Genomic DNA, 26,118 nt, shown 5'->3' with positions numbered 1-26,118 from the left:
AAGAAAAGATAGACACAAAAATAAAAATAGCAGTGCTCCTCATATCACATGCTACTTCTGTTTTCAAAATGGAAACAAGACATCACTTTACTCGCTTAAGAAGAATTTCAGGGTAAGCTGGGAACAGTGCTGCACGCCTGTAATCCCAGCACTCTGGGAGGCAGAGGCAGCTGGATCTCTCTGAGTTCGAGGCCAGACGGGTCTATAAAGTCAGTCCAGGACAGGCAAAGCTACACAGAGATCAAGTCCAGCCACCACCCTCCACCCACCATTTGTAATTCTTAGCTGATTGGCCAATGACTCTAAAAGTGCACAACACATGTGGTTTCAAAGTGAGTGACCTGAACTCTTTGGTGTAGAGAAGACAGGGCAGATTTGCCATTCAAATTGCAAATTCCTTTAGCACTGAGAGTCCTGGGCTAAATCTGCCAGGGCAATAGCCACCTTCAAGATGTCCTTACCTGTGGTGGAGCAGCTATACTGTGGATACTGTGTGAAAGCAATGGCCCTCTCTAGTCCATCTCTCTCCATCTCTTCAATTGCTTCTTCCGTCAAAGGATGGACATACCGGAATCCAATATAGTATTTGTGAGGCGCTATTAGGAAGCACAAGTGGAAAGGAGACGGCATTAATCTTTATATAGATTCCTTAGAGTCACCAAACATAGTGTAATGGCCAGAACAATGAATGACTAACCTAATTTTCTACAATGCTGATATGGTGAGCAAGTTAGGATCCTCCTGACATCTTGTCCATCATGTAGCAGGCACGGGGACACTTGGTTATCCTCTGAGATCAACAGTTCTACCCACTTACCTTTTGTTAACGTGATCACCTTTAAAATGCAAGCTTTTATTTTCAATTCTCTGTTCCCATCAGACATAAAGTGGTTGAAGAAAAGAGGGGGAAAAGCCCAAAACCTAGGACCTAGCTAGGAGTGGTGGCATAGCCTTTAATCCCAGCCAGGAGACAGATCTCTGTGAGTTTGAGACCAGGCTGGTTTACAAGTTCCAGGCCAGCCAGAGCTACATAGTGAGACCCCACCTCAATTTTTTTTAAAGTTTAGTATTCATTCTTGACATGTAGTGTCTTCACTGAACAGACTGCAACCTCCAACACTCGGTAAGCAAGAACAGACGGCCAAGTTAAGGCCAGCTACAGCTAGACAGCAAGTTCAAGGCCAGCCTAAGATACATTGCTGAGCACATCTCAAAACAAAACTAAAATAAACAAGCAAACAAGGGTGGGCACTATAGAAAATGCCTCTGATCACAGTACACAAGGGCCTCAGGCAGGAAAACTGAGACTGAAGCCAGCCTGATGGACAGCACATGGAAGGCCAGAACAGAATATAGAGTGAAAGCGTGACTCAGAAAAAAAGAAAGAGTGAAAACAAAAAACACGTCTGAGGACCACTCTCAGATAAGCCCTGTAGCCTGGAGGAAGGAGGGAGCAGCAGAAATGCCTAGAAGAAACACTGGAAAGCCAGCTGAGCTGACTGGAAGAGGCTCAGGCCAACTGCAAAAAAATGTTCTCCAGCCTGTAGAGATGCCTGCTGGCTGTGTAGGGAGCTCCAGGTTCCCTGCTTTTCTAAGTTGTCACCCATGCTATGGTGGCTTTTGGTGGGACATTTCTGTTCCTGTAAGTAACTCTTACCCATGTCCCTATAAATAACCTCAATAAAACTCATTGGTTCACCAGCTTAGACTTTGGTGATATCCATATTTTGGTCTGTCATCTGTTTCCTATCTGGGATGAGTAGATATTTGTTCATGTCCCCTCAGGAATAGCAACACACAAATGGACAGTGATTTGCCAAAAGCCCAAGGAGAGCTCCCGAGATCCAGAAAACCAAAAGGTAGCTCCCAAGAGAATGGACTCTGCTGCCTAAGTAAAAGTGGTCAATTGAGCTGGCTCCATGGAGGGTAAATGAAGTTTGCTCATGCTCTTTCTGCATGTAGCTGTCACATGCTCAGTGCACACACAGATCTGGGGGTTGGATGAATGGATGAAGGACACATAGGTATAAGAATCAATGGGTAAAAATGTAGGTAAATATGCAGGCAAATGAACAGATCAAACAGAGGAGAAAAGACAATTTTATGCCACACTGAGTGAATTAATGATTTGTCAGGCAAGCTACTGAGCTTAGCCCCAAAGTCGTAATAAGTACTGGATATTTTAAAAGTAAATCTCTAGAGAACAGATGCTTAATCACTAAATTAAAAACCACCTTCCCAACAACTTCAAGTATGAAATAAGTATAGTGATTCTTTGATGGCTTACAAAGCAGAAGAGAAGTAATGTCAGAACCTGCCCACATTTAAATTCCTGTCTTTGTACTATATGGCATTCCAATAAAATGACCATCTTGGTAAGTAAGTGGGAAATGACATTTGGTAGTAAGCAGGAAGGTGCCCTGCGACTCTGTCCAGCCAACATGGGAGAATGAAGGCATAGAAAGTCTGTACATTCAACAGCTTTCTCACAGACCAGAGGAAAACATGAAAAAGTAGGAAGGATGCATTCCTGTCTGGCTTTGTTTTTGTTCTGGTTTGTTTGTTTGGGGGGCTTTGTTTGTTTTGTTTTTGAGACAAGTTGTCTCTATGTAGTCCTGCCTGACCTGAAATTCATTACGTAATCCAGGCTGGGCTCGAACTCACAAGAGACCTAGCTGCCTCTGCTCCCAAGTGCTAGGATTAACGGTGTGCACCACCACTCCTGGCTTTCCTGTCTGTTTTCTTTCTCAAATCTGACATATGAAAGGGCTCTTCTTGGGGACTGGTGCTATAGTGACATATAAACCAAAAAGACTGGCATCCTTCTAACTCTTCTTTCCATTAAATAATTGCACATCAGATTCACTACCGTGATAAACAGGCAACAATCGGAGCTCACCCTGCATGTGCTGTCAGTCAACATGGAGGTTCTCACAGGTTCCCAGATGTGTGCAGTTAGAGCCAGGCCGATGTGGCAACTCACTGCCTCACAGCCGCAGTGCTGTTTACTGAAAGCACGGCTGAAGACTGCTCAGTGTCTTACACTTTGGGTTACCACCGGCTGCTTCTGTAAAGGTTCATCTAATTTCCATGCAACTTGAAGAGAAGGCCAGAGCAACAGGCTCACCCATCTTCTGTGTACGGCACATTGCTTCTTTACGATCTAGCTCAACTGAACTTTAAACTTCCTTTTGAAACATGTTCCAACTTTCCAGTTTGTTTATTTGTAACACTGGAAGTAATTTTAGACGGTTCTACAGTAAGAGGCTAATGCCTTGAGAATGCAGTCAAGGGACCGTGTGTTATGTACTATAGAAACTCACAGATCGATAGTTGGTAGGATCAGGACAGGGAGACAGATCAGTGGAGAAAGTGTTTGCAGTGCATGAGTGAGGACTCAAGTTAGATCCTCAGCAACCATGTAAAAGCAGGTAGGTGCCTGGGCTGGCTACCTGTAGTCCCAGCACACAGGACGTAAGAGAGCCCAAGGCAGCTTACACTGACTGGATTGGTGAGCTCTGGGTTAAGGACCCTGCCTCAGTATATAAAGTGGGGACCAATGGAGGAAAACACCAAACATATTAACTTTGGGCCTATAAAGTGGGGACCAATGGAGGAAAACACCAAACATATTAACTTTGGGCCTATAAAGTGGGGACCAATGGAGGAAAAGACCAAACATATTAACTTTGGGCCTATAAAGTGGGGACCAATGGAGGAAAACATCAAACATATTAACTTTGGGCCTATAAAGTGGGGACCAATGGAGGAAAACACCAAACATATTAACTTTGGACCTCCACACAAATACACACACACACACACACAAATATGCACTCCACACACATGTGCTCCCACAGTTGCAAACATGCATGCATGCAATGAATAACACACTCATATGTACACATAATGGCACACATACATGTTGCTGGTACAGAGAATCTTCCCGCCTCTGCCTCCTGAGTGCTGATTACAGGAGTGCACCCCTGTGCCTGACTCTGAATTTCTACTTTGTCAAACCCAGCGCCGTATTAATGAGAAGAGCACACCTGTGTCAGGGGACAGCTCATCCAGCAGCTTCACCATGCCTTCTCCTTGCTTGCAAGTCCACATCTTGATGGGGGATCCACCTCCGATCCTGCGATACTGCTCTTGAATTTTGGGGGTTCGGCGTTTGGCGATGAATGGTGCCAGCTTGCTAAGTCATTGGACAGGTAAACGAGTGGGTTTTATTTCACCTTAGCAATATGAAAAGCATTTCACCTCAACAAGAAAGAGATGAGTAAAAGTTCATCTGCAGGAATTGGGAATCCTGCTGCACGGTCCTGACGGTTCAGCATGGATGTGAGAGTTCGCCTCTGTACCCCAGCAGTGCTCCATCCCGCACCCTCTGGACACCTTTGTGCCCCTGACCTGCATGCCGCTAGCTATCATCCTACATGCTGGCCCAGCACCCAGCAAGAACCCAGAGAGAAAGCACAGGAGGCATATGCTGGTTTTGTTGGAGCGTTTGGTTTGGTGATGCTGAAGCCTGAGTCTGGGACTTCATACATGCTGGGCAAGGACCGCACCACTGAGCTGAAGCCCTGGACTGGCCCCATTTGTTTTTAATTTGGAGATAAGAGTCTCACCGTGTTACTTTGACTGCCCTTGAACTCACAGTGCTGCTTAGGCTGGCCTTCGGGGCTATTTCCTCAGCCTCTTGCATCACCAAGCCTAACTTACATGGGTCTCTTTTAGTATATGTGCTGCCGAAGCGAGCACACGGGTCTCTTTTAAAAGACGTTATTGTTACATTTACTATTCACTGTGTGTGTGTGTGTGTGTGTGCGTGTGTGTGTGTGTGTGTGTGTGTGTGTGTGTGTGTGCGCGCGCGCGCGCGCATGTGTGCATGCACTCTGCTACAAACGTGGTGGCCAAAGGACAGTTTGCAGGAGCTGAGTTGGTTCTCTCCTTCCACGTGGGTCCCTCCATGCCGTGTACACACCCACACATACACTAAATAAATAAAATGTAAAAGAAGACTGCCCTTTGGGGGTGATGAACCCAGTTCTGGTGGAGCAACGTAAAGCTTAAGTTTCAAACAGGAGTTCCTGACGTAAGTATTGTGTATATATAAATATTGTATAAATATTAGGTATATTCTTAAGAAAGTTCTCTAGAAAATAGTTAAGTGGCTCTTTATTTCTTTCTCTGAAACAGCTACCACTGCTATTATATATTGCAAAAAAAAATCTCTCAACAGTGACAGAACTGGAGTGACGAGATTAGAAAGCATAGTAGTATCAGACAGAGACCTCAGGGATTAAATTCCGAATGTTTTGGGCATCAGAACCTTACTATTGGACTGGAAAGCACAGGATTTGAGTTCTTTTCCCAGCACCCATATTTGCCAGCTCACAATCACCTGCAACTTCCAATTCAAGGGGTCTGACATACTCTTCTAGAGTCCTCAGCACTTGTATCCACACATGCACACATACACATAAATCTTTTTTTTTTTTTTTTCCTTTTGAGACAGGGTTTCTCTGTGTAGCTTTGGCTGTCCTGGAACTTGCTCTGTAGACCAGGCTAGCTTCAAACTCAAAGAGATCTGCCTGCTGGGTTTAAAGGTGTGCGTCACTACTACCCTGCTTAAAATAAAATAGCACAGAGAAATGCATTTCTTTCTCTGAATTTCTGGGTACACTCTGTGCTAAGGCTGAGGTTAATCATACCAAAGATCATGCCTCCTTACTCTGAAAGTGCCTGCAGAACACTGTGTAACAGGGATTTGTTCTATTTAACCCAAGGCAGAGATAACTGTGGCACTATGGTTGGCATGGTTTGGAAGGACTAGGCAAGGACATTAACGCCACCCGCTCAGCCTCCCTAGATACCAAGTCAGCTCACCAGCATCAGAGCACATCAACAAACAGAAACAAAACACAACAAAACAAAAGGACAACATCAATCACTCAAAAATAAACATTTTGCAGGCATGGTGGTACACATTTTGCCAGCCATGGTGGTGATCCCAGCACTCTGGGAAGCAGAGGCACCCAGATCCCTGTGAGTTCAAGGCCAGCCTGTAAGTCCAGCACAGCCAGGACTACACAGAGAAACTGTGTCTCAAAAAAACCAGACTCAGCTGGCAAGAATTATATTCTAAAACAACAGAATTAGGACAAAGGAAGGAGATTCTGTGACCTCACTAGCAAGCAAAAAAGAAGAAGAAAAAAAAAAAACATACAAAAAAAACCCCCACAAAAAACAAAATGAGGGAGGCTGGAGAGATGGCTCACTTCCAAAGGACCTGAGTTCAATTCCCAGCAACCACATGGTGCCTCATAGCCATCTATAATGTGATCTGTGCCCTCTTCTGGTGTGCAGGCATACATGCAAACAGAACACTGCTTAAGTATCAAATAAGCAAATCTTTAAAAACAAACAAACAAAAATAATGGGTGTATGAATCTGAAACAGAAGTCACTTTCAGCACAATTTATTCTTTCCTAGAGCTACATTCCCACTGTCATACACTGTCAGTCTGGGGCTAGGCAGTAGTGGTGCACAGCTTTAATCCCAGCACTCGGGAGACAGAGGTGGGCAGATCTCTGAGTTCAAGGCCAGCCTTGGCTACAGACTGAGTCCAGGACAGCCATGGCTACACAGAGAAATCCTGTCTTGAAAAAAAAAAAAAATAGAATCATACAATGCTATTCTAAACAGGCACAAAAAAAAATCATATAGACCTATATCACTTGTTATGAAAAAAATACTTTAACAGAAAAATCATAAAGTGCCAAATAATGTACGTAAGTACATTCACACTTGTATAATGAAGGGGGATGGATATGTGTCATGCTCAAACACGCAGGCATTGCTTCAAGGAGAACAGCACTTCCATTTGGGTAACTGGTGCTGGAATCCAAGGTGAAAGGGCCATTTGCTTTTAGTGTAAATATGTCATTTGCATTTAGTCATATACATGTATTAATTTTTAATTGCAAAACCTCTTTTGGAAGGAAAGTAGAGAAGAGGAAGCAGAAAAAGAATGAAGGAGGAGAGACGCCAGAATGCCATAACCCACCGTTAGATACAAGGGAGTGATAACTTAACTTCCTGAATGCTAATCAGCCAAGCATAAACACATCTCCACAAATCTTACAAACTAAAGTTACTTCAGCTGCGCTTGACAGCTGCAATTCCCAGGCCTCTGGGGAAGAGAGGTCTCACTCTCCACCCGCCCTCCTGCTGTGGGTCTTCCCTTCCTTCTGCTTCCCCACAGAAGACAACAGTGCTGCTACAGAGAAGACAGATGCCCAGCATGCACTGTAGTTCACACAGCACATCTTACTTTTGAATGGGAAGTGTCATGAGGTCTCGGTCCAGGAAGAGCCTTCGAAGGAAGTCTTGAACGTCTCCAAGGGTTTCGGGGCCTCCCATGTTCAACATTAATATGCCAGTTTTGGGCTTCCTACATGAGACAGAACAGTTCATTGCCACACTTTCACACACTCCGGGGCAGATTTCATTTCAGCTGATAAGAACCCACAGGCCCTTTGCTGTCATCACAGGGCTGTCTCTTTGGAGACAGAAGTCCTCCACTTCACTGACCTACCTCAAACTGTGACCTTTGTCTCTGGATCCAGTTCTATGTTGGCATTAACTGAACTCAAAACTTCCCTATTATCCTATCAGTCTTGAACAAAGATTCAATTTTTAGAGACAGAGACACTGAGTTCTAAAAATCTAAATCAGAGGTCAAAGGGCCTATAAGTACTAGTGCTTCTCAGGAGTACACAAGGTCAAGGTTTTCCAAAGGCTAAGGTTTCTTTGTATGGTGAAATTAAAGTCCAGAGTTTTACTTTAAACACTGTGAGGAGAATTCACTGCATAAGGCACATACTCAACATAATCTACCACAGAATGAATTCTGCCACACAGAGAAGTGCCCCCTTTATTTTAACACTCCAATGAGTCTGTTGCTCACTCTTTCACCTGTTCCCATCTCTTTGGTCATAGAGGAAATTATCCCTGTGCTAAAGAGTTCCTTACTACTCTGCTCTCTTTCTCTTCACTGTCATGGTCTCTCCTCTGGCTGTTTAGTCCTATCCCTAGCCTCCACCTTCTGGCTGGCAATACTATGTACCTGTGGAATAGCACACACACACACACGTGCTAACCTGTTCTGGGTAGTTTTTGTCAACTTGACAACAAGCCAGAGTCACCTGGGAAGAAGAAACCTCGATAGGAAAATTGCCTGCATCACAGTGGTCTGTGGGCAGTCAGTCAGACATTTTCTTGACTAACTCTTGATGCAGGCACTTTGCCCACTGGGCAGGTAGTCCCGGGTTACATAAGCGAGGTGAGCAAACCATGGGAGAATGCCAATAAGCATCATTCCTCTGTGGTTTCTGCTTTATTCCTGCTGTGGCTTTCCTTGATGTCAGACAGTGGCCTGCAAGCCAAAAAAGTAAAACCTTTCCTCCCCAAGTTGATTCTGGTCCATGCTTTGTTGCAGCAACAGAAACCAAACCAGGGTAGTTCCTCATCTCAGCTGCACAACCAAAAATGTTGTCACAGGCCTTAGAGAAAGAAGGTATAATCCTCTTTTTACTAAGAGGATTATACTTCCCACGTTACAAAACTGTGTGTGGTGATGCGGTACCTGTATGTGTGCACATGTGGGGGAGGTACACGTATCTGTGTCCATGAGTGCACATGTAGAGGCCAGAGGCTCATGTCAGTGCTTTCTTCCATTGTTTTCTCCTTTATTTCTTGATTCAAGGCCTCTCACTGACCTGGAGCTTACCAAGTCAGCTAGACTGGCTGCACACTGAGCCCCTGAGCTCCTCCTGCCCCTGCCCTACTCCCCAGCCTTGGGATTATGGCACATAAAGCTGTACCCAGATTTTAGGTGGGTGTAGGGACTTCACTCATGCGCTAAGCAGGCCCTTAACCCAGAACCATCTCCCTAGCCCTACAGAATGCTACAACTAGACAGGGCTGTCGAGTGTTCTCGCTACCTAAACATGCCAGATGTATCACCTGGCGAAACTGCAATCCCCTTAATCTTCCTACTGAGGCCACCCGTCTTTCCCCTGAGTTCTTGTCTTTCGCCCCTGAAATCTGTGACTCCAAATAAATTAAGTGCCTTTTCCCATGGATTGTTGCCAGTTAACAGATTACTGGTTAAGAAAGCCCGGGCTAAAAGACTTACCTAAGGCACAGCGGTTATCAATGTGCAAACGGGATTTAGAACTGCGCTTTCCATCTGTGACACCTGAGCTCAGAACAAGAGTGGCTTTAAAGCGGATGGTACCCTGCCCTGCGCACGTTTTGCAAACCCCTGTTGATTTTATACATGAAAGAGACACATATGATTTGAAAATGCCCCAATACACGTAACACTTAATTCAGAACTGTGTTGTGCATGATGAGTGCTGCATTAGTCCGACTCTGCTCTGTCCTGGAGTATGAAGGAAAAAGCTTTCATCAAGGCTCTCTGTTTCTTTTCCCCTCCAGACAGATCACACCTGAGACCAAGCTCTGATCGGCCAAGGCGCTCTTTGTCTGAACATAAAAGCATGCACAGCAACACGTATTTTGAAACTTACTTGGAAAAGTTTAAATGATTTGCATTTGCTATATTCTGGGACTTTAAAAGCACAAAGCTTTCCCTTTGAACCATGAAATGTGCCCAACAGGAACTAAAGCTCATCACTCAGCAAACAGTAATTTTATTCTATGGTATCTAGATAGCACGGATGAGGGAGAATAAAATCTGTTCTTCACTAAACCTACAATGTATCAGTGACCCAACAATCTATGCCACTTATAGAATAGAGCCCAGGAAACAACAGAATCTGCACCAAATCTACACATACACACACACACACACACACACACACACACACACAAACACACATACACACACACACACACACACAGAGCACAGTTAGAACACAGCTCCACTCTTGTGTTTATCTTATTCACAGCTGCCTTGACATTGTAGCAGCAAAGGAGTATGGCCTATAAAATCTAATATGTACATACATACATACATACATACTTACATACACACTCATGGTAAAAGCCTGTGGACTCCTATTCGAGTATAGCAACTGCTCTAGCCTTGTAGCTGAGCTCAAGGGAAGCACTAAACAGCACAAAGTCTTCCAAAACCTTGGCATCAGAATGGTCTCTAAGAATACTCCTTACTTTAGCATCTCGAACATTCAAAACTAGACATAACTAATGCCTGGAATGTGGGCTTGGATAAATAACCTCTGATTTACTAAGATACTCCTAAGCTACCCAAGATGGTTCCTGATCATATATAGAACCAGCTAGGAGACAAACCTCTCATGCACCTGTAAGAGGAGTTTTAGACTAAGTGCGACAGTACATGGCACTATCCCAAGCACCTGGGAATGAAAAGGAGAAAGAGAGCTGAGCACCAGCATTCACCTTCCTCTGCTTCCTGAGGGCAGCTGTAAAATGCAGCCAGCACCTCACTTTCCTGCCACCTTGATGGACATTACCCTCAAACTGTAAGGAAGAATAAAGCCTTCTTTATGTTGACTTTGTATTTTGTCACAGCAACAAGAGAAACAACTGAAACTACATGGAAAAATATGAATGAATATATGGTGACAGTAGACAAAAAAAATGTAAAATAATATACATAGTATTGTTTATATGTCAGTAAGTACATATGAGTGGAAGATAAAATGCTAGAGGGTATGATTACTATGACTTTTAAATCCTTTCTTTCCACCTGAGTTTTCTATTTTTTTTTTATAAATATTGTATAGAGTTATTTAGTAAAAAAATCTAAGGCTTATAATTTATTTAATTTTATCAATGAATCGGGACACGGCTGGGATACAGAATTAATAAAATGTAACTGATAAAAAAAATAATAAAAAAATAAAAAAAAGAAATTTCAAAAAAAATTTTATCAATGAATATAATAAAGCCATTTCTATTGACTTTTGTCACTATAAAATATAGCAATAAAATAATTTTTCTTACAGACTCCTCATTAAATCAGTTCTTCAGCACACAAGAGTACTTTTTTCAAGTCTTAAGGGACCACAGAGACAGAGATCCAGTGCCCCACTTGGCAGGCCACCAGCCCAAGATGCTGGTGTTTCTTACTCTACCCTCTAACTCCATCTTCTAGGAAGACAGAGTTGAGGGGAAGGGATTTCGGACCTACCCCTAATTCCATATCCTAAGTCAACCTCAGTTTCGAAGCCTTCAATCAATGAATCCATATCACTATGAAAAAATAACAAACTCCAAATGAAAACATTTCATTTACATGACTGTTCATGTAGTTTGAATGAGAATGTCCCCCACAATCTAGGGCATTCAAATACTTGGTTCCTAACTAGCGGTGCTGTCTGGATAGGGTCAGGAGGCGTGGCCTTGCTGGAGGAAGTATGTCACTGGGGTTGGGGTTCACTCCATTCCCAGTTTGCTCTCTCTACTTCCTGACTGTGGTTCACGATGGGAGCTCTCTAGTGCTGCTCCAGTACTATGCCTTTGTCACCCTCTGGATTTAAAAGCCCAATTAAACTCTCTCTAAGTTGTGTTAATCACAGCGATAGACAGTGCCGAAAGTGCTCTACAACTCTAGAAGGTCGTTTTGTCTGTCAGCAAGGTCCCAACGTCACTAAGTACAGCTACTTCCCTTCTTAGATCTGAATAACTTCCATGTATAAAACCTGCTCTTCTGTATCACAGAGGAGGCCCGTGGGCACCTGTGGCTTCCGCTGCTGAAGAGAATGTGCACCCATGGCCCCTGCTTCCACCCACAAATACCAAGAGTGAAGTACACTTTATTTCCTTAATAAAATAGAAACCATAGCACGTCATTAGTAGCTATGTTCATTTTGTTAAAAGGTAAAAGTAATAATGGTGGAATCTCCTGGAGAAGTTCTTGGTAGGTTAACTACTTTCAGCCTATACAAGGCATACATTTTATAAAAGGCACACATATGTTCAGTTCATTCATAAAGTTCTAGTATGCACATAACTGATTTTATATATGACATATTCTGAGGCCACATTCTTACACGACTGAAGACTATATTTAACTATGTCCTTTGTTAGTCCTTAAATCCTATTATTTAACAGCTGTTAAAGGGAAACCAAGAAAATAACATACCACTGCTAATAAATATATTAGATTTTCCAAGTACTTCCTCCCCTAGGTTGCTTGAACCAACTCACATTTGTCATAGAGAAAAGAAAAACACAACCAAAAAAAAAAAAACCTTATTTGAGCCAAGTTACCTCCTTTCTGGTTGAGCTTGGGGTTTTGCAGTCTTGGCATGATGTACTTTCTCTTTGGTGGCCGCCGCCGCCCCTGACTGGCACCTCCACGCCTGACAGGCCCTCGAGCTGCCATGCACCACTGTGACAAAATTAAAGTGCTAGCATGAAATCAAGTTGAAAAGTAATTTCTTTTCAAGAGGTCCTCGGGGCATAATTCCTGCCTTTAAATTTTAAGATGGCACAATGGCAGAGTGGATTTTCCCAGGATCTCTGCAGGCACACTGAAGATTTCCTTCTCCAGTGGATTGGGGTGAAGGTTCCCTCTTCCAGGGTGGCTTTATCTCTTTAGAAGCTATACACACCTTCTCACCAGGCCCTGGCTACAAATTTTGCTCAGATCTCATCTCCAGAACCTCTTTACACTTGAAATATTTCCACCTGTGGGACTGGGCTCAGTGAAAAGCTAGGCACCTCGGGGAATGTCACCTAGAGTGGAAACTGGGCCTATTCCCGGCTGTGGGTCCCATTTCTGTCCTCAAGCCTTCTGGATGAAGCATCCAGGATGCGACCCTCAGAATCGCCCTGTGCCCTGATAACGAGAAGAGGTCACACTCTCTTCTCAATGAATGCACCCATGAGGTGTAGAGTCCCTCAGGGTCCAAGACAGGCTCCCAGGACCCAGAGCTCAAGAACTCCCTTTTCCTGCCAACTCCAGAGTCTCTACAAGCTCCTTCCCTGCATCTGTCCTCTGGTGGGCAGATGTTACCATCCATATAAGCAGTCTGTAGCCTGGGTAACTGTAAGGGTAGCCTAGGGGTGGTAGGAAAGAGCTGGTGGTGGGAAGAAAAGCAAGAATGCCTGCAGGTCAACAATCTCAAGGCCTCTTCTCTGCAGGGGTTTAGGGGCATTCAAGACCCCATCCTTCCACCTGCTCATAAAGGTCTACTGGTTAAAGCCGAGGGACAGGACTTACTTTTTTATGTACAATACACATGTTTAATCTATACTCTTAACCTGAGTGCTACAAGAGTAGGAAGTGGGCCAGAAAAATAACTGAACCAAGGATAACATGGAGCATTGGTCCTAAACAAACAGCAAAATTAAACTGAAACACTGAGGCAGATAATTAGGGGCAGTATCTACTGCATGTTATACAAGTGACCTCCTTTTCCACTCTCACAATACCGGGTGAGAAACTGGTCTGGGATTAGCTGTTGGCTGCCTTTTTCTCCTCTCAGTGCCCTGATGAGAGCAAAGTTCAGGCTGAATCAAACAGGCCTGACCAAGTTCTGCTCCCCACTTTGCAGCAGTGTGATCTGGGTCAGACTACAATCTCAGAGAGCCCTAATTCTCCCTCTGTAGCAGATGTGTCCTGGCTGGCGGAACCCCGAGGACTCAAGAAGAAAATGAGAGAAGAGCTCAGCAGCATCTGCCACATGACAGGGGCTAGCATAATACCAGTCTAATAGTTTCATTTGGAAGTTTCTAGAGAATAGAAACCATGCCGGCTCTACCTTCTTTAAATCACCCAAATGGAGCCAAACAAGAGAAAATGGTATCTCCTGGTCACCCGGATTTCTTTATATCCAGGTGGTACAAGCTCACGTGGTGGAAGGCAGGGGGATCTTTGAGACCAGCCGGGGTTTGAGCCAGACCCTGCCTCAAAACCAATAAATAAAACTAGCCCGTGTACATTCCCACAGAGCCAATTACATGAGCTTATGCCAGGGAAGCCTTACTAAATCAAGGCAGAGTGGAAAGACTGATGTAAACAAGTTCAATTCCACTCAAAGGAAGTCCCAAACAACACACAACCTCTTGTTTCAGACAAGTTTAGTTATGAACTACATGATGGAATTTAACCAGATATTTGAAATAACGTGCAGTGTCTCCAAGTCCCTATATGAATGAGTTTCCATCAGATTCTATTGGGTATGACAACAGAATCTGAATTGCTTCCCAGATTTGGTAAGTTAAGTGGATTATAACAGTGATGGTCATACAGAAGATTCTTTCTGTGAACCTAACAAAGGGGGCAGGGGGGAAGGTGAGGTAGGACGAGGTTCCCCAGCTAGTATATCAGGGTTTCATTTCCTAGTACAATTTCCAAGCTTCCAAACTATTGCCATGCCCTTGCTTACAAAATTCTTGTCTGTAGCTGACCAAATTTGAGGACTGATAAGGGGTCCTTCCTACTGTGACTTAGGATTAACATACCCCTCGAGAACATTTCTAAAACACCCCTCTCCTACTACTGTGCTATTACAGATATGGAGCAGGTGGTCAGAGAAGATAACAGAGGAGTTGAGTATGCTCAAAGCTTCAGGTGCTTGTATGAAAATGTCACAGAGAAACCCATACAAATTGTACGAAGTACATAGACTAACTAAAATTACACAGGATCCCACACTATCTTAGAAGCAGGGACTTTAGGGGCCACGGGGACTTGGCTTCCCAGATTTGGCCAGTTAAATGGATCATAACAGTGAACAGAAAAAGGACTGCCAGCGCCCCACTCAACACTGTCCATTTGAAAATTAAAATATATTGGGGCTGGAGAGCTCAAGGGTTAAGAGAACTGGCTGCTCTTGCAGAGGACCTGAGTTCAGTTCCCAGCCCCCACACCCGGTAGCTCACAAACACCTGTACTCCAGCCCCAAGGGGATCACACCCCTCTGGCCTCTGTAGTCATATGCACATATCCACACACAGACACATAATTAAAACTAAATTTTTAAATAAATGGAAACGAACATAAAAGCACTGAATACAAAATAAACTATCATTTTGTATACTGGAAAATATACAAGGTAAAATAAAGAGGGATTACATGAAAGATAAGTTTAATTTCTTCATAAAATCTTAAAAAATACAAAAATACAAAAAAAAGTGCATCAATCTAATAGAATTCTCGAATAAGGAAAATAAGAGCAGGGGGGGTATGGTGTGGGGTGTGGTATGGTATATGTAGATAGAACACACTAGAGTAAGCATCTTATTAATTCTAAATGATAAAAATATAGAATATAAGACTTTGCTTTTTCCAGTTTCAATTCCAGAATTCAGTCACAGAAAACGCTCAGTTTTTCTCTTGTCTAATATTAATCTTTTCCTGTTAACAACAATGATAAAAGTAGTACAAGAGCACCTTAAAAATTGGAGCGTGAGCAGTTAACACAGAAATTCACAACTAGTTAACATGCAAAGAATGAAGTGTTCCTCCACCACAAATGTTCACATCCCACCCATGACCACAGCAGGCTCAGGGAACATGGCAGAAGCAGGAGTAGAAAGACGGTAAGAGCCAGGTACTGGGAAGGACTATGGCGAAACACTGTCTTCTAGCCACGACATACTGCTGGACTCATGAACTCGCTGTAGCTGCTGCACAAGGCTTGAAAAACAGATCAAGCGAGTCAAGGTCCCATCATGGTATGGTAAGGGACTCCTGACCCCTAACCCTCTCTAAGGAGCTATTGTCAATTGATGGCTTCTGAAGAAGGCAGAGTCGGGCTCTTTTTAAAGGCGAAGCCTCTGATAGGCTGGCCTTGCTCTAATGGGGGCTTCATACACACGGGATAACCATATACCCATATAAATTAGACTTAGATACTGAGAGGCAGGGGAGGAAGGGGAGACAGAGAGTTGAGAGGGGTGGGGAGTGGTTATGAATCTGGAAAGAGTTAGGAAAAAGAGTTAGGGGTGAATATGATCACAATATATTGTACACATATATGAAATTCTCAAGAAATTTTTTTTTAAAAAAGTACTTTTTAAAGGGTTGGAGCCTGTAACAGCTGGAATTGGGATATAGGTGGTTTCTGAATCCTTTCATCCAGTTACTTTTGACTTACACAAAAAAATAATTTCATTTCTCATATTGTTTCATGATCTCCAGTCTCGGGTCTATTGGACTTTATTTGCCACTAGAAAGGATGGTGAAAGAAAAGATTAATTCAGTACTTCCTTTTCTGGCACTGTCCCTATCTTAAAGATAATACCTTTTGTTTCCCAGTGTGGTTAGTGAGCTTATCTTCTTGGTACTATATTAGTCTTCTAACAAAGGCACCTGCAATAACGAATATGTGGATGGATGTTCGGAGCAGATTTTCTCCACCTGAAGTAGGTGCCAAATGGACATTAGGAAACTCCTTTGAAACAGTGTCAGGTGTAGTCACCATCAAAATTCATTACATAAGCGGCCTTTAACATCAGTAACTGAGGGCTCTATGCTGCCTACTTCACATGCGTACTAACCGTCACAACAAATAAGCTAGGTTGGCGAGGGTGGGACCCTGGCCCAAAGTGTCCTTCTCAATTCAGTCCCAACCAGCTGTGTCCCAGCTCATGTAGTGGGTACACCCTACGTCCACGAAGTGTACCAGCAACACTTGAGGTCTCATCTGCTCTCCAAATATCCCACAAAAACTCTAGGCCTCCCCACCGAGAGTCCGTCTACCCAGAAGTCGTGGCTTGGAAAGCACAGCGGTAGGTACCCTGATCGCCATCAGCAGAGAACGAACTGCCAGGCAGATGACAACAGTGATGGTGACAGCGGCGCCTGCGTTACTGGAGGTTCTGTAGGTGTCAGGTCCTTCAGAGACCTTTCCCAAATCCAGCTCCTGCTCGAGCCCCGCCCCTGCTGGCCTTTGCGACTTGAACCCGCGGCCTCCCGGGCGCTCCTCGCGGTCGAGAACTCAGACGCAACCCAACTTACGCGGCTGGCGGAGCAGTGAGCCCGCAGCCCGCAGGGCCGCAGCCATGTTGGCGCCGGCCGAAAGCATTTCCGGGACGGCCAGGGATCCTCTGCGGCGGCGCTACGGCAGAGCCGGGGAGCGACGGCCTGGCTAAGCTCCGCAACGGCGCCCCAGAGCCTTATCACCGCGCATCCGCGGCCGGCGGGGCGGGGCCAGCAGGAGGCCCGCCCCGGGGTGTGGCCGGGAGGGCGGGGCTTGTAGGCGGAGGTAGCCAGAGGCTGCCCCGGCGGGAGGCTGCGGCCGATAGCCTAAGATAAGGCCTGGGGCATCCCTGCTCCTGCCGCCACGGGTCAGCGCTCCCACGTCCTGCTTGGGCTGAGGCGCCAGAGGACCTTCCGGTCGGTTCTGCCAACCTGTTTGAAGCTGGCTGCGACTGAGCGAAAGACTTTCTAGACGTTTCCATAACTGTCCTTAGATGTGCCCATGCTTTTACCTCCTTTACCCGTTTTGGTTGCTTCGCTACTGCACCCTGTTAGAAAGAGGATGGGGTTTTGTTTGTTGGTTTGCTTTTGTTTTGTGTGTGCGTGTGTGCGCGCGCGCGCGTGTAGTTGTTGGCAGTAGCATCATTCTTTGCTTTCTTAGCAGCAGCTCTCTCTGTAGCAGAGTTTGAGACAAAAGAAGCCAGCGTAATATCGCTGGTGTGAGGGAAGACTGTAATCCCAGCACTCTGGGAGGCAGAGGCAGGCAGATCACTGTGAGTTCAAGGTCAGCCTGGTCTACAAAGTGAGTCCAGGGCAGCCAAGGCTACACAGGAAAACCCTGTCTCGAAACACCAAAAAAAAAAAAAAAAAGGGTAATGGAGGTTAAGGCAGATGCTGACAGCATTAAGGAAGGGCAGTGGAGAGACTTAGCAGAACAGATGGTATTTTTGAAAGACTCAGAGTATTCTAGGAAGACAGAGAAACAACAGAGCAGGACTGGCAGAAGTCCTCATGGAGGCCTTGGGAACGGATAGGAGAGAGGGAGGGAGGGAAGTAAGGAGTGAAGGAAGAAGGAAGGTAGGCAGGTAGGTTAACTGAAAAAAGATGAGAGTCTAGATCAACCTGGATATTAGTTTCCTGTGGCTATAATCTGAGCTCTTGGCTGTATTAGTTTATTGTTTATAAGACCGACGTAAAATGTAAATATAACCAGCAGGACTTTCAAGCTCAAACGTGTTCCCTGAGAAATGCCAAATGACCTCCTGCTAGGGCGGAGCCTGGCCCCACACGTGCTAGGCAATGTTCTGTCGCTGCCCCACCATACTTCTTTTTACATTTCAGGGGTTTCTAAGTTGCCATCCTCCTGCCTCAGCCTCCCCAGTAGCTGAGACTGCAATGCTGAGCCACCAGGCCAAGTCGTTTGCCAATTCTTGACTCTCACAGTCAAAGTGGTTTTAATTTGAGATTGCCCTAGAGAGAGGTTGAGGGAAAGTTAGGAGATGCAGGCAGACTGGACAAAACAGGGCCAGTCCTTTGCCTGTCACATGGAATGAACTCGGCTAACACCAGAATACCCATTACAAGATGACCTTTATGCTGCCCGTGTAAAGCTGGCGTTTCTTAAAGTTCATTTAGAAAGTGAACTGCAGAGCTTCCACCACACACTTAGAAACTCTGTGCCAGATGATGCAAGATGACGTCTCAGGCCTAAGGTGTCTGTTCTGTCGGCTCTGGGAGGCCCTGAAGGAGTCACGCTGCCATCCTGAGTGCTAAGCACTCCTGCTAAGCGCGATAACAGGAGTTTCTTGGCCCCTCCCAGGGAAACGCTAGTGATTAGTGATGAAGCAAAATGTGGCCAATTCTCACAAAAGCTGCAGCTGTGTGAGATGGGTTAAATTTACATGTGTGACCAGAAAGAAAAAAAAATGTCAACATGCTTTATTCCAGACATTAATCCAATAACATTTTAAAAAATGAATGAACATCAGGTCTTTCATTTTATTTACATCTGTTTACTGACTTTGAAAAACTCAAAATTCTCGGCGCATACGATGGATTCACAGGTTGGCAAAAGAAAGCAAAACTTGGGCTGGTTGAGAAGATAGCTTGACAGGTAATACAGCGCTTGCTTGCTGCTCAAGCCTGACCACCTCTGACCCCTGGAATCCATGGTGGAAGGACAGCACCAGCTTTGAAAGCTGTCCTCTGACCTCCACATGCACACCACAGCACTCACGAGTGTGGGCACATACGCTAAAAATAGAAAAGAAGTGAAGCAAACTGTTGTGATTTTATTTTTCTACTTTCTGTTTAGGCAGGCCTTAAGCCTAGCACCCTCCTGCCTAGCATCCCCTGTAGCTGGAGTTACGGGCCTGAGCCACCAGGCTAAACCCTTTTGCTAATTTTTGACTCTGATAGCACAAATGATATTACTTGAGGTTGTGGTTACATGAAATACAACAGCTGCCTGTTGAATAGGTTTTTAAGTTATTATTATGAAATAAAAGCAGATAAAATACACCTCATCTGAATACTGTTAAAACTGATAGTTTTTAAAAACAAGTGCTTTTATCTTCTTGAAAAGGGTCTCCTGCAGTCTGGGCTGGCCTTGAACTTACTATGTAGGTGAGATAATCCTGAACTCTTTGGTATTCCTGCCTCCACCATTTAAGCACTGGGCTTATAGGCATATACCATCATACCTGGCTTCAAAAATACAATTCTGGTTGGGCATGGTAGCGCAAGCCTTTGATCCCAGCACTTAGAGGCAGAGGTAGGAGGATCTCTGTTAGTTTGAGGAGAGCCTGGTCTACACAGTGAGTTCCAGGACAGCCACAGCTACCTAGAGAGATTTTGTTTCAGGAATCAAAAACAAACAACAAACAAACAAACAAACAGGAAAACATGTTCTTAGACTAGAAGTTGTGAAGTCTGGATGCTGGGTTATAGAAAAATTTGAAAGCCCTTGAAAGGCTAAATAAATATGGTGTGTGTGTGTGTATCTACATACACACAAACATGCATATGTATGCTTCTGCTCTCTCCCCAGCTTACACTTTTTAAGCAAAATTCTATACCAATTCCATTAGCAAACAGCAGGTTGGAAGACACAGCCTTCGTGTTGACCAAGATAAGCAGCACTGCCACTAGGGAGGAGATTTGTCTGAGCCTGGGCGACTTAATTAGTGAATAAAGCACTTGCCTGTCACAGACAACACTCTGGAGTTCAGCCTGTAGTTCTAAATAAAATGAATTTGTTGGTTTCAGCTCAGTGCTTCAGGGAAGGGGAGACTCCCCTAATTCATTATTTGCAGTGATTGGCACCTCTGAGCTACACAAACTAAATTTAGATTACTCGACTTTGTCTCTTTAATCAGAAAGGGACTGGGGGAAGGGCTTCCGTGCAGGAGAAAGAGCGGCTCCCAGTGACAAATGGTGAGCTTAAAATAATCACTCAGGGAAATCTGAGCCTTTGTCCTCACAATTAAGACCTAAGCCACCAAATCCAGACCCAAGCACTGCATGCTTTGACTAAACCAACTTCAACCACAAGGAGCCTGGAGCCCATTAGGCCTCACACTCACTGAGTGTGCCCACAGTGAGAAAAGTGCTGTTCCAAGGTGACGTGGAAGATAAAAGTGGGAAACATGCTAAAGGAACTTGTACTTGCAAGTAGCTCATTCATTTAGGAGACAAGTCTGAAGGCAAAGTCCACCGCCAGACACCTAGTGTTTGGCACTGGACAATAATCAGTACCCATACGGAACAATCGTTCTAGAAGGTCACTGACACGGCTGAAGATACAAAACATGTTATCTGGTATGGCCAGGGGCCAGGGAGGAAAGCAGAGGCAGAAGAATGCAGAGAGGCTGGACCTGCTTGTTTCTGTAGTGCAGGGAGACATGAACTCTGCAAAGGAGCAACCCCGAGGGGCAGGGTTCTGGAAGTTGGTCGGGAAAGAGACCTGCAAAGGGCAAAGGTGAGGAACCGTTTTGTTAAAGTGTCAACAGGGCCACATGCCTCCCAAAGTTTGAAGGGAAGAACCCAGCCTAGTTACTCCCTACCTTCTACTGGGGACTGGCAAGGCTTTGAACACCTGTTATATGGGAACCAACAACCCCCCCAGTCTCATCTGAAATACTTTTTCTGAAATCCTGCATCCAGAGTTTATAATTTCTGGGCTAAGAGCATGCATTTTGTTTGGTTGGCTTTGGTTTCTTCAGACAGACTCTATGTAGCCCTGGCTGTCCTGGAACTTACTGTGTAGACCAGACTGGCTCAAATTCAGAGATCTGCCTGCCTCTCCCTTTGAGTGCTGGGATTAAAAGCATGTGCCACCATGCCTAGCAGGAACTGTATTTTTGAAGCCAGGTATGGTGGCATATGCCTATAATCCCAGTGCTTAAATGGTGGAGGTGGGAGGAACATTGAGCTGGATCTTGAAGTTAGGAAATCAAGTTCTTTTAGAGGACACAGAGGACCCAAGAGGCAGTCACATGGCCTGATCAGAGTGAGGCTGGAGGTGAAAGGACACCAAGGCTCCTTGATGTAGTAGGACTTTGCAGGTGATAATGAATCTTTGATGTGGCCTTTTGAGTGCTCCCCGTGGAGCACCATGATACACACGGGTTTCTAAAGGTTCCTTTATCTTAGTAGCATACTAAATGGGAGCACCTGGACGAACATTAAGAAAGACTACATGTTTAGACACATTATTTCTTCCCATGACTCATAACTTTTTTTTTTTTAGCTCATATTTATAAGTGCTTTTGTCCCAGTTTCCGTGGTGGCAAAAGAGTCCCCACAAAGCCTGTCCAGCATTCAGGGGTGTCCTGAGTCTTGGACAGACTGATGTTATTTTCTTGGCTTTGCAGTCTTGCTCCTTTAAGGTGTGTTAATTTGCAATCTACTCTTGAGGGAGGGGGGATTTTATTCCCTTCCAGAGCTATGCACAAGCTCCTTTTGCTATGAGCTGGAGAGCCACTTTCTGGATTTCTCTAAGGAAGAGCCAGGCCTCTGAGGCCCCTCTGCATGGACCTCTGGCCCTAGTTCCACCATCCTGCTTTTGTATGGAAATCCTGGAAGCTAGGGTCACCTGTGAACACTCAGAGCGGCCCACGTAGGAGGTGTGCACTGTTCTGTATGAATGCTCTGCTTCAAGGCCCTCAACACCTTGGCTTGTATCAAGTCTTAGCCCCAACTCTAACCTAACAGCTCGGGCTTTGACACTAGCTCCACCGCCTGCCTCCAGTTCTGATTCCAAGAGCTCTTCTTTTCACATTCAGCTATGATGGAAAGCATTAAATTTATCCAATGAATCTATTTACAGTGGGAGATAAAGGAGCAGAAGTTGAACTGACTTCAGGATCCAAGGGCAAAGGAATGCTCACCAAAGTGATGTTAGAACTTAAAAAAGGAACTGTCAGCATGGTAGCACTTGAAAGGCCAAGGCAGGAGGATTGCCTTAAGTGTTGAGGCCTGCTCCTTTTGGCACAACTATAGCCATTTTTGTTTCAGGCCCCCAGGCACATCACCTCAGCTCATTGCTGACATAAAAGAATCTCTGTACAAGCTGCCAGGCACACTTTCAAGGTTAGCTAGGACTGCTTATATAATTAGCAAAAATAACTTGAGTCAGAGCTGACCACCTTGTTCCACCATCCACCCCACTGTATGAACTAACTGTGCCTTTATAAGCTAACTCTGGGAAACACTTAATGTCACAGTTTGGCTCCTGAGTCCACTGTGTCCCTGACCACGGTCAGTGTGGCTTCCTCTGGACCCTAACATCAAGTAGCGATGTCTGAAAAGGCAAACCACAGGAATGATTTTATGAAAGAAAACTTGAGCAAACTGAGCCTGAGAAGACACTGGGGTGAAGGGAAGCTAAGGGAAGAGATGAGACCTGTCCAGTGTAAGGATCCCTCTGTGATCCTCTCCTGAAAGATGCAGCCCCTTAGCAATAATGTAATGACTGTTCAAACCTAGCACTCCTCCTCACCCCATTCTAAAACCTAGACTCCAAAGCAGACAAAACAAGGATATTCTCAAGACCTTGGGTATGGTGGCAGGAGCCTTTAATGCTAGCACTCAGGAGGCAGAGGCAGCTGATCTCTGTGTGTTTGAGGCCAGCCTGGTCTACAGAGCAAGTCCAGGATGGCCAAGGTTATTACACAGAGAAACCCTGTCTCAAAAAGAAACAAAAAACAAAGATGCTCTCAAAACTTACCAGGCATTAGGACCTGTGACTAAATCCTCTTCTGACTACTAGAGAGACAGTGTTCTGCAGTCACCAGTCACGTCCTCACCTAAACCTAAACTTCACACTCACCTGAGGATAAATTGACTTTTGAGACACAGTGACTAGAGGTGGCCTTTCAGGACCCAAGCTCATGATCACCTTGGGTTTGTTGGCTTACCTAATGAGTCCATTTCCTTCCCATTAACTAGCCCTTGAATCACGGGGCTCTTCCTGCTAAGTCAACAGATATGGGCTCAACACCACTTCACTATTAATGACACTCTGCTATGCTTGCAGACAGAACCCTAGCTTCATCCAGCGCAGACATCCACAACCAAAGAATGGCTAGGCCTGGGGTCTTCTATGGAAGAGTGGGGGGGGGGACAGCAAAAGCCAGGGGTGTCAAGGACACAAGACCACCAGAGTCAACTAACCTGGGCCCATGGGAGCTCAGAGACTGAACCACCCACCAAAGACTGGGTGCGTAGACTGGGCCTAGACCCCCTACACATATGTAGCAGATGTGCAGCCTGGTCAATATGTGTATCCTCTAACATTAGCAGTAGGGGGCTGTCTCCAACTCTTGTTGCCTGCTACTGCAAGTTGAGGTGCCAAGGTAGACTGATACACCTGCGGAGCCTGCCATTCTCTGAGAAGGAAAGGGAGGATTGGGAGGAGTGGGGCGTGAGGGTGGGACTGGGAAAAGAGAAGGAGGGCAGGGCTGGGCTGGGAGACAGGAAGGGAGGGAGGGAGAGAGAGAAAGAGAGAGAGAGAGAGAGAGGAAGAATGGAAAGAAAGAAAGAAAGAGAGAGAGAGAGAAAGAAAGAAAGAAAGAAAGAAAGAAAGAAAGAAAGAAAGAAAGGTGAAGGAAGGAAGAAAGGAGGGAAGAAAGGAAGGGAAAGGAAGGAAAGAAACGAAGGAAGAAAGGAAGGAAAGAAGGAAGGAAGGGAGGGAAAGAAAGGAAAGGAAGGAAGAAAAAAGAAAAAGCTAAGCCATGGTGACTCATACCTTTAATCCCAGCACTTGGGGATGCAGAGGCAGGTGGATCTCTCTGAGATGTAGGTCTATAGAGTTCCAGGACAGCAAAGGGTATACAGAGAAACGCTGCCTGGAGGTGGGGATGGGGGAGAAATAGCTATAATACATTCACCATGTTGGTTGAACAACAAAACAGATGTGGGCTTTTAACGGCAGCGGTAAAGAAAGTTAGCCTTGTTCTTGGCTCATACCCACATTTAGCCAAGAGGAAACAGGAAATATGAGTTTTGGGTTTTGTTTTTAAAGGGGTTTCCACTGAGTGCTTAGACTCTGTCGATCATTAACTCCATTCACTACAAACATTGTCTAAAAGGTGATTCTACCCCATTCTACAGATGAGGAACACATTTCCAGAGGGCCTGGAGTTGCCTGAAGCTGGTTTGCCAGTTGTTCCATTCTTCAAGAATACAACTCAAAAATAAATAAATAAGGTAACAGAGACATGGGCCAGAGCGCCCTTGGGAGTCCACTGCCAGCGTCTTGAGTTTATTAGAGCTGCTGAGCACGGCTGAAAACCTATGAATTCTCTCAGAGCTGAATGGGGATGCACCAGGAAAATTCAACAACAGTCCAAGGATAATGCCGCTCAGATCCCAAAGACCCACTCAAACGTAAACAATTGTTCAACAGTTTCATGTCTCCCTGCCTTGCCAAACTGTCCTTCCCAACAGCTATCGACTGCATATTCCTCCCCTTGTACTGACGTCACTCTGATTTGTGCTCAGATAAAGTAATGACCTCTGGGTAAAGAGACTTGGACACACAGATTTAACTTCACTTTGGCCCAAACCCCACTGAAGTCTCAACGGAGGTTTTAGAATGGGGGTGCTTTCTGTTTTCAAGCACAAGTTAAAAAAAAAGGGGGGGGGGAGGAGATTACCACAGCAACAGAATTTTAGAAGCTAGAGGGCAGATGAATCACTATTTCATGGTTCAGCCAGCCGAAGAAAAACTGAATTGTAAGCTGGCCATTCTAAAATAAGAACCATTTAGATTTAGACAACGGAATCCCTAGTGGCTGGACTGGTGACAGCAGGTGTCTTTGGAGGTACAGATGAGAAAAACACGCTATAATGAGATGGACTGAAAGTCTGTTCAAGCAGCTGTCAAATTCCCAGGTTCCCACTCAGCAGTGGGGCACAGCTCCCCTATCCCATGGCCAACCGAAGACTGCATTCATGGGCAAGCTGTTGAAGGCTCTAAGTAAAGGCAGGTAGGCAGCCCAGGAGACTTTTACAGGAAGAATGGAACAGAGAGATTGCCCAGTATGTCTGAATGTCTTTTGGGATTGAATCAACTGAATAAAACCTGATACTACTAACTGTAAGAATGAAAAGGCACAGAAGGAAAAGCAATTCCAATTTACTGTGTATCCAAAAGAAATTACAACGTAACAAAGTTGGAAAAATGATCATGTGAGCAGGAGCAGCGCAGATGGGAAAGGTACAGTTCTTGCCTTCCACAGAACAGATGGCATCCAAAATGAAGCATCAATGAGGAAAAGCATGTGATCCAGCAACATGGAGGTAAATTTTAAACTAAGCTAAACTTTAACAACTTCCGTGTCTAAGATGGTATGCTATACCAGATATAAACTGAACTTTCACTCTCGACCTCAACAACATTCACACTAATAACTTCATCTAATTCTGAACAAGCTGTTATCTGCCTAACAGAACAACAAATAATACACTTTTAACATAAGACTCACTACCTTGGATGACGTCCAGGTGGTATGAATTACAGTACCTGAACCTTGTGGTGCCTGTCCCTGGAAGGCTTGAAAGACACACATGATGCTGAGACAGTTTAAAAAACACAGCCTTTCCCAAGTCCATCTAGTTCCCAAGTTCAACTAGATGAACAGAAATATTTACGTCCGTAAGTA

The 26,118-nt window shown here is 44.8% G+C and overlaps 1 protein-coding gene across 6 annotated transcripts in view; it reads right to left on the bottom strand.

Moving 5' to 3' along the window:
- The window catches only part of Fech (ferrochelatase), a 54,689-nt gene extending 37,511 nt beyond the window's left edge, over positions 1–17,178 (bottom strand). For 2 of the 6 annotated variants that reach the window (XM_060377173.1, XM_060377174.1), the window contains exons 1-4: positions 16,991–17,144; positions 7,340–7,459; positions 4,050–4,198; positions 462–596 (exon numbers count right to left, since the gene is read on the bottom strand). In XM_060377173.1, the coding sequence (XP_060233156.1) occupies positions 462–596; positions 4,050–4,198; positions 7,340–7,437 (382 nt within the window). In that variant the 5' untranslated portion in view covers positions 7,438–7,459; positions 16,991–17,144. Of the gene's footprint in view, positions 1–461; positions 597–4,049; positions 4,199–7,339; positions 7,460–12,291; positions 12,413–16,127; positions 16,200–16,769; positions 16,971–16,990 lie in introns of those variants that run through there. The other 4 variants (XM_060377171.1, XM_060377170.1, XM_021641801.2 and 1 more) reach the window with 4 other exon arrangements.
- Positions 17,179–26,118: the final 8,940 nt, after the last annotated feature.

The sequence above is a fragment of the Meriones unguiculatus genome, chromosome 2 (assembly GCF_030254825.1).
Source record: "Meriones unguiculatus strain TT.TT164.6M chromosome 2, Bangor_MerUng_6.1, whole genome shotgun sequence".
NCBI classification, from domain to species: domain Eukaryota; kingdom Metazoa; phylum Chordata; class Mammalia; order Rodentia; family Muridae; genus Meriones; species Meriones unguiculatus.
Note: the sequence above shows the minus strand (reverse complement) of the source record. Positions and strands in the feature narration are given on the sequence as shown.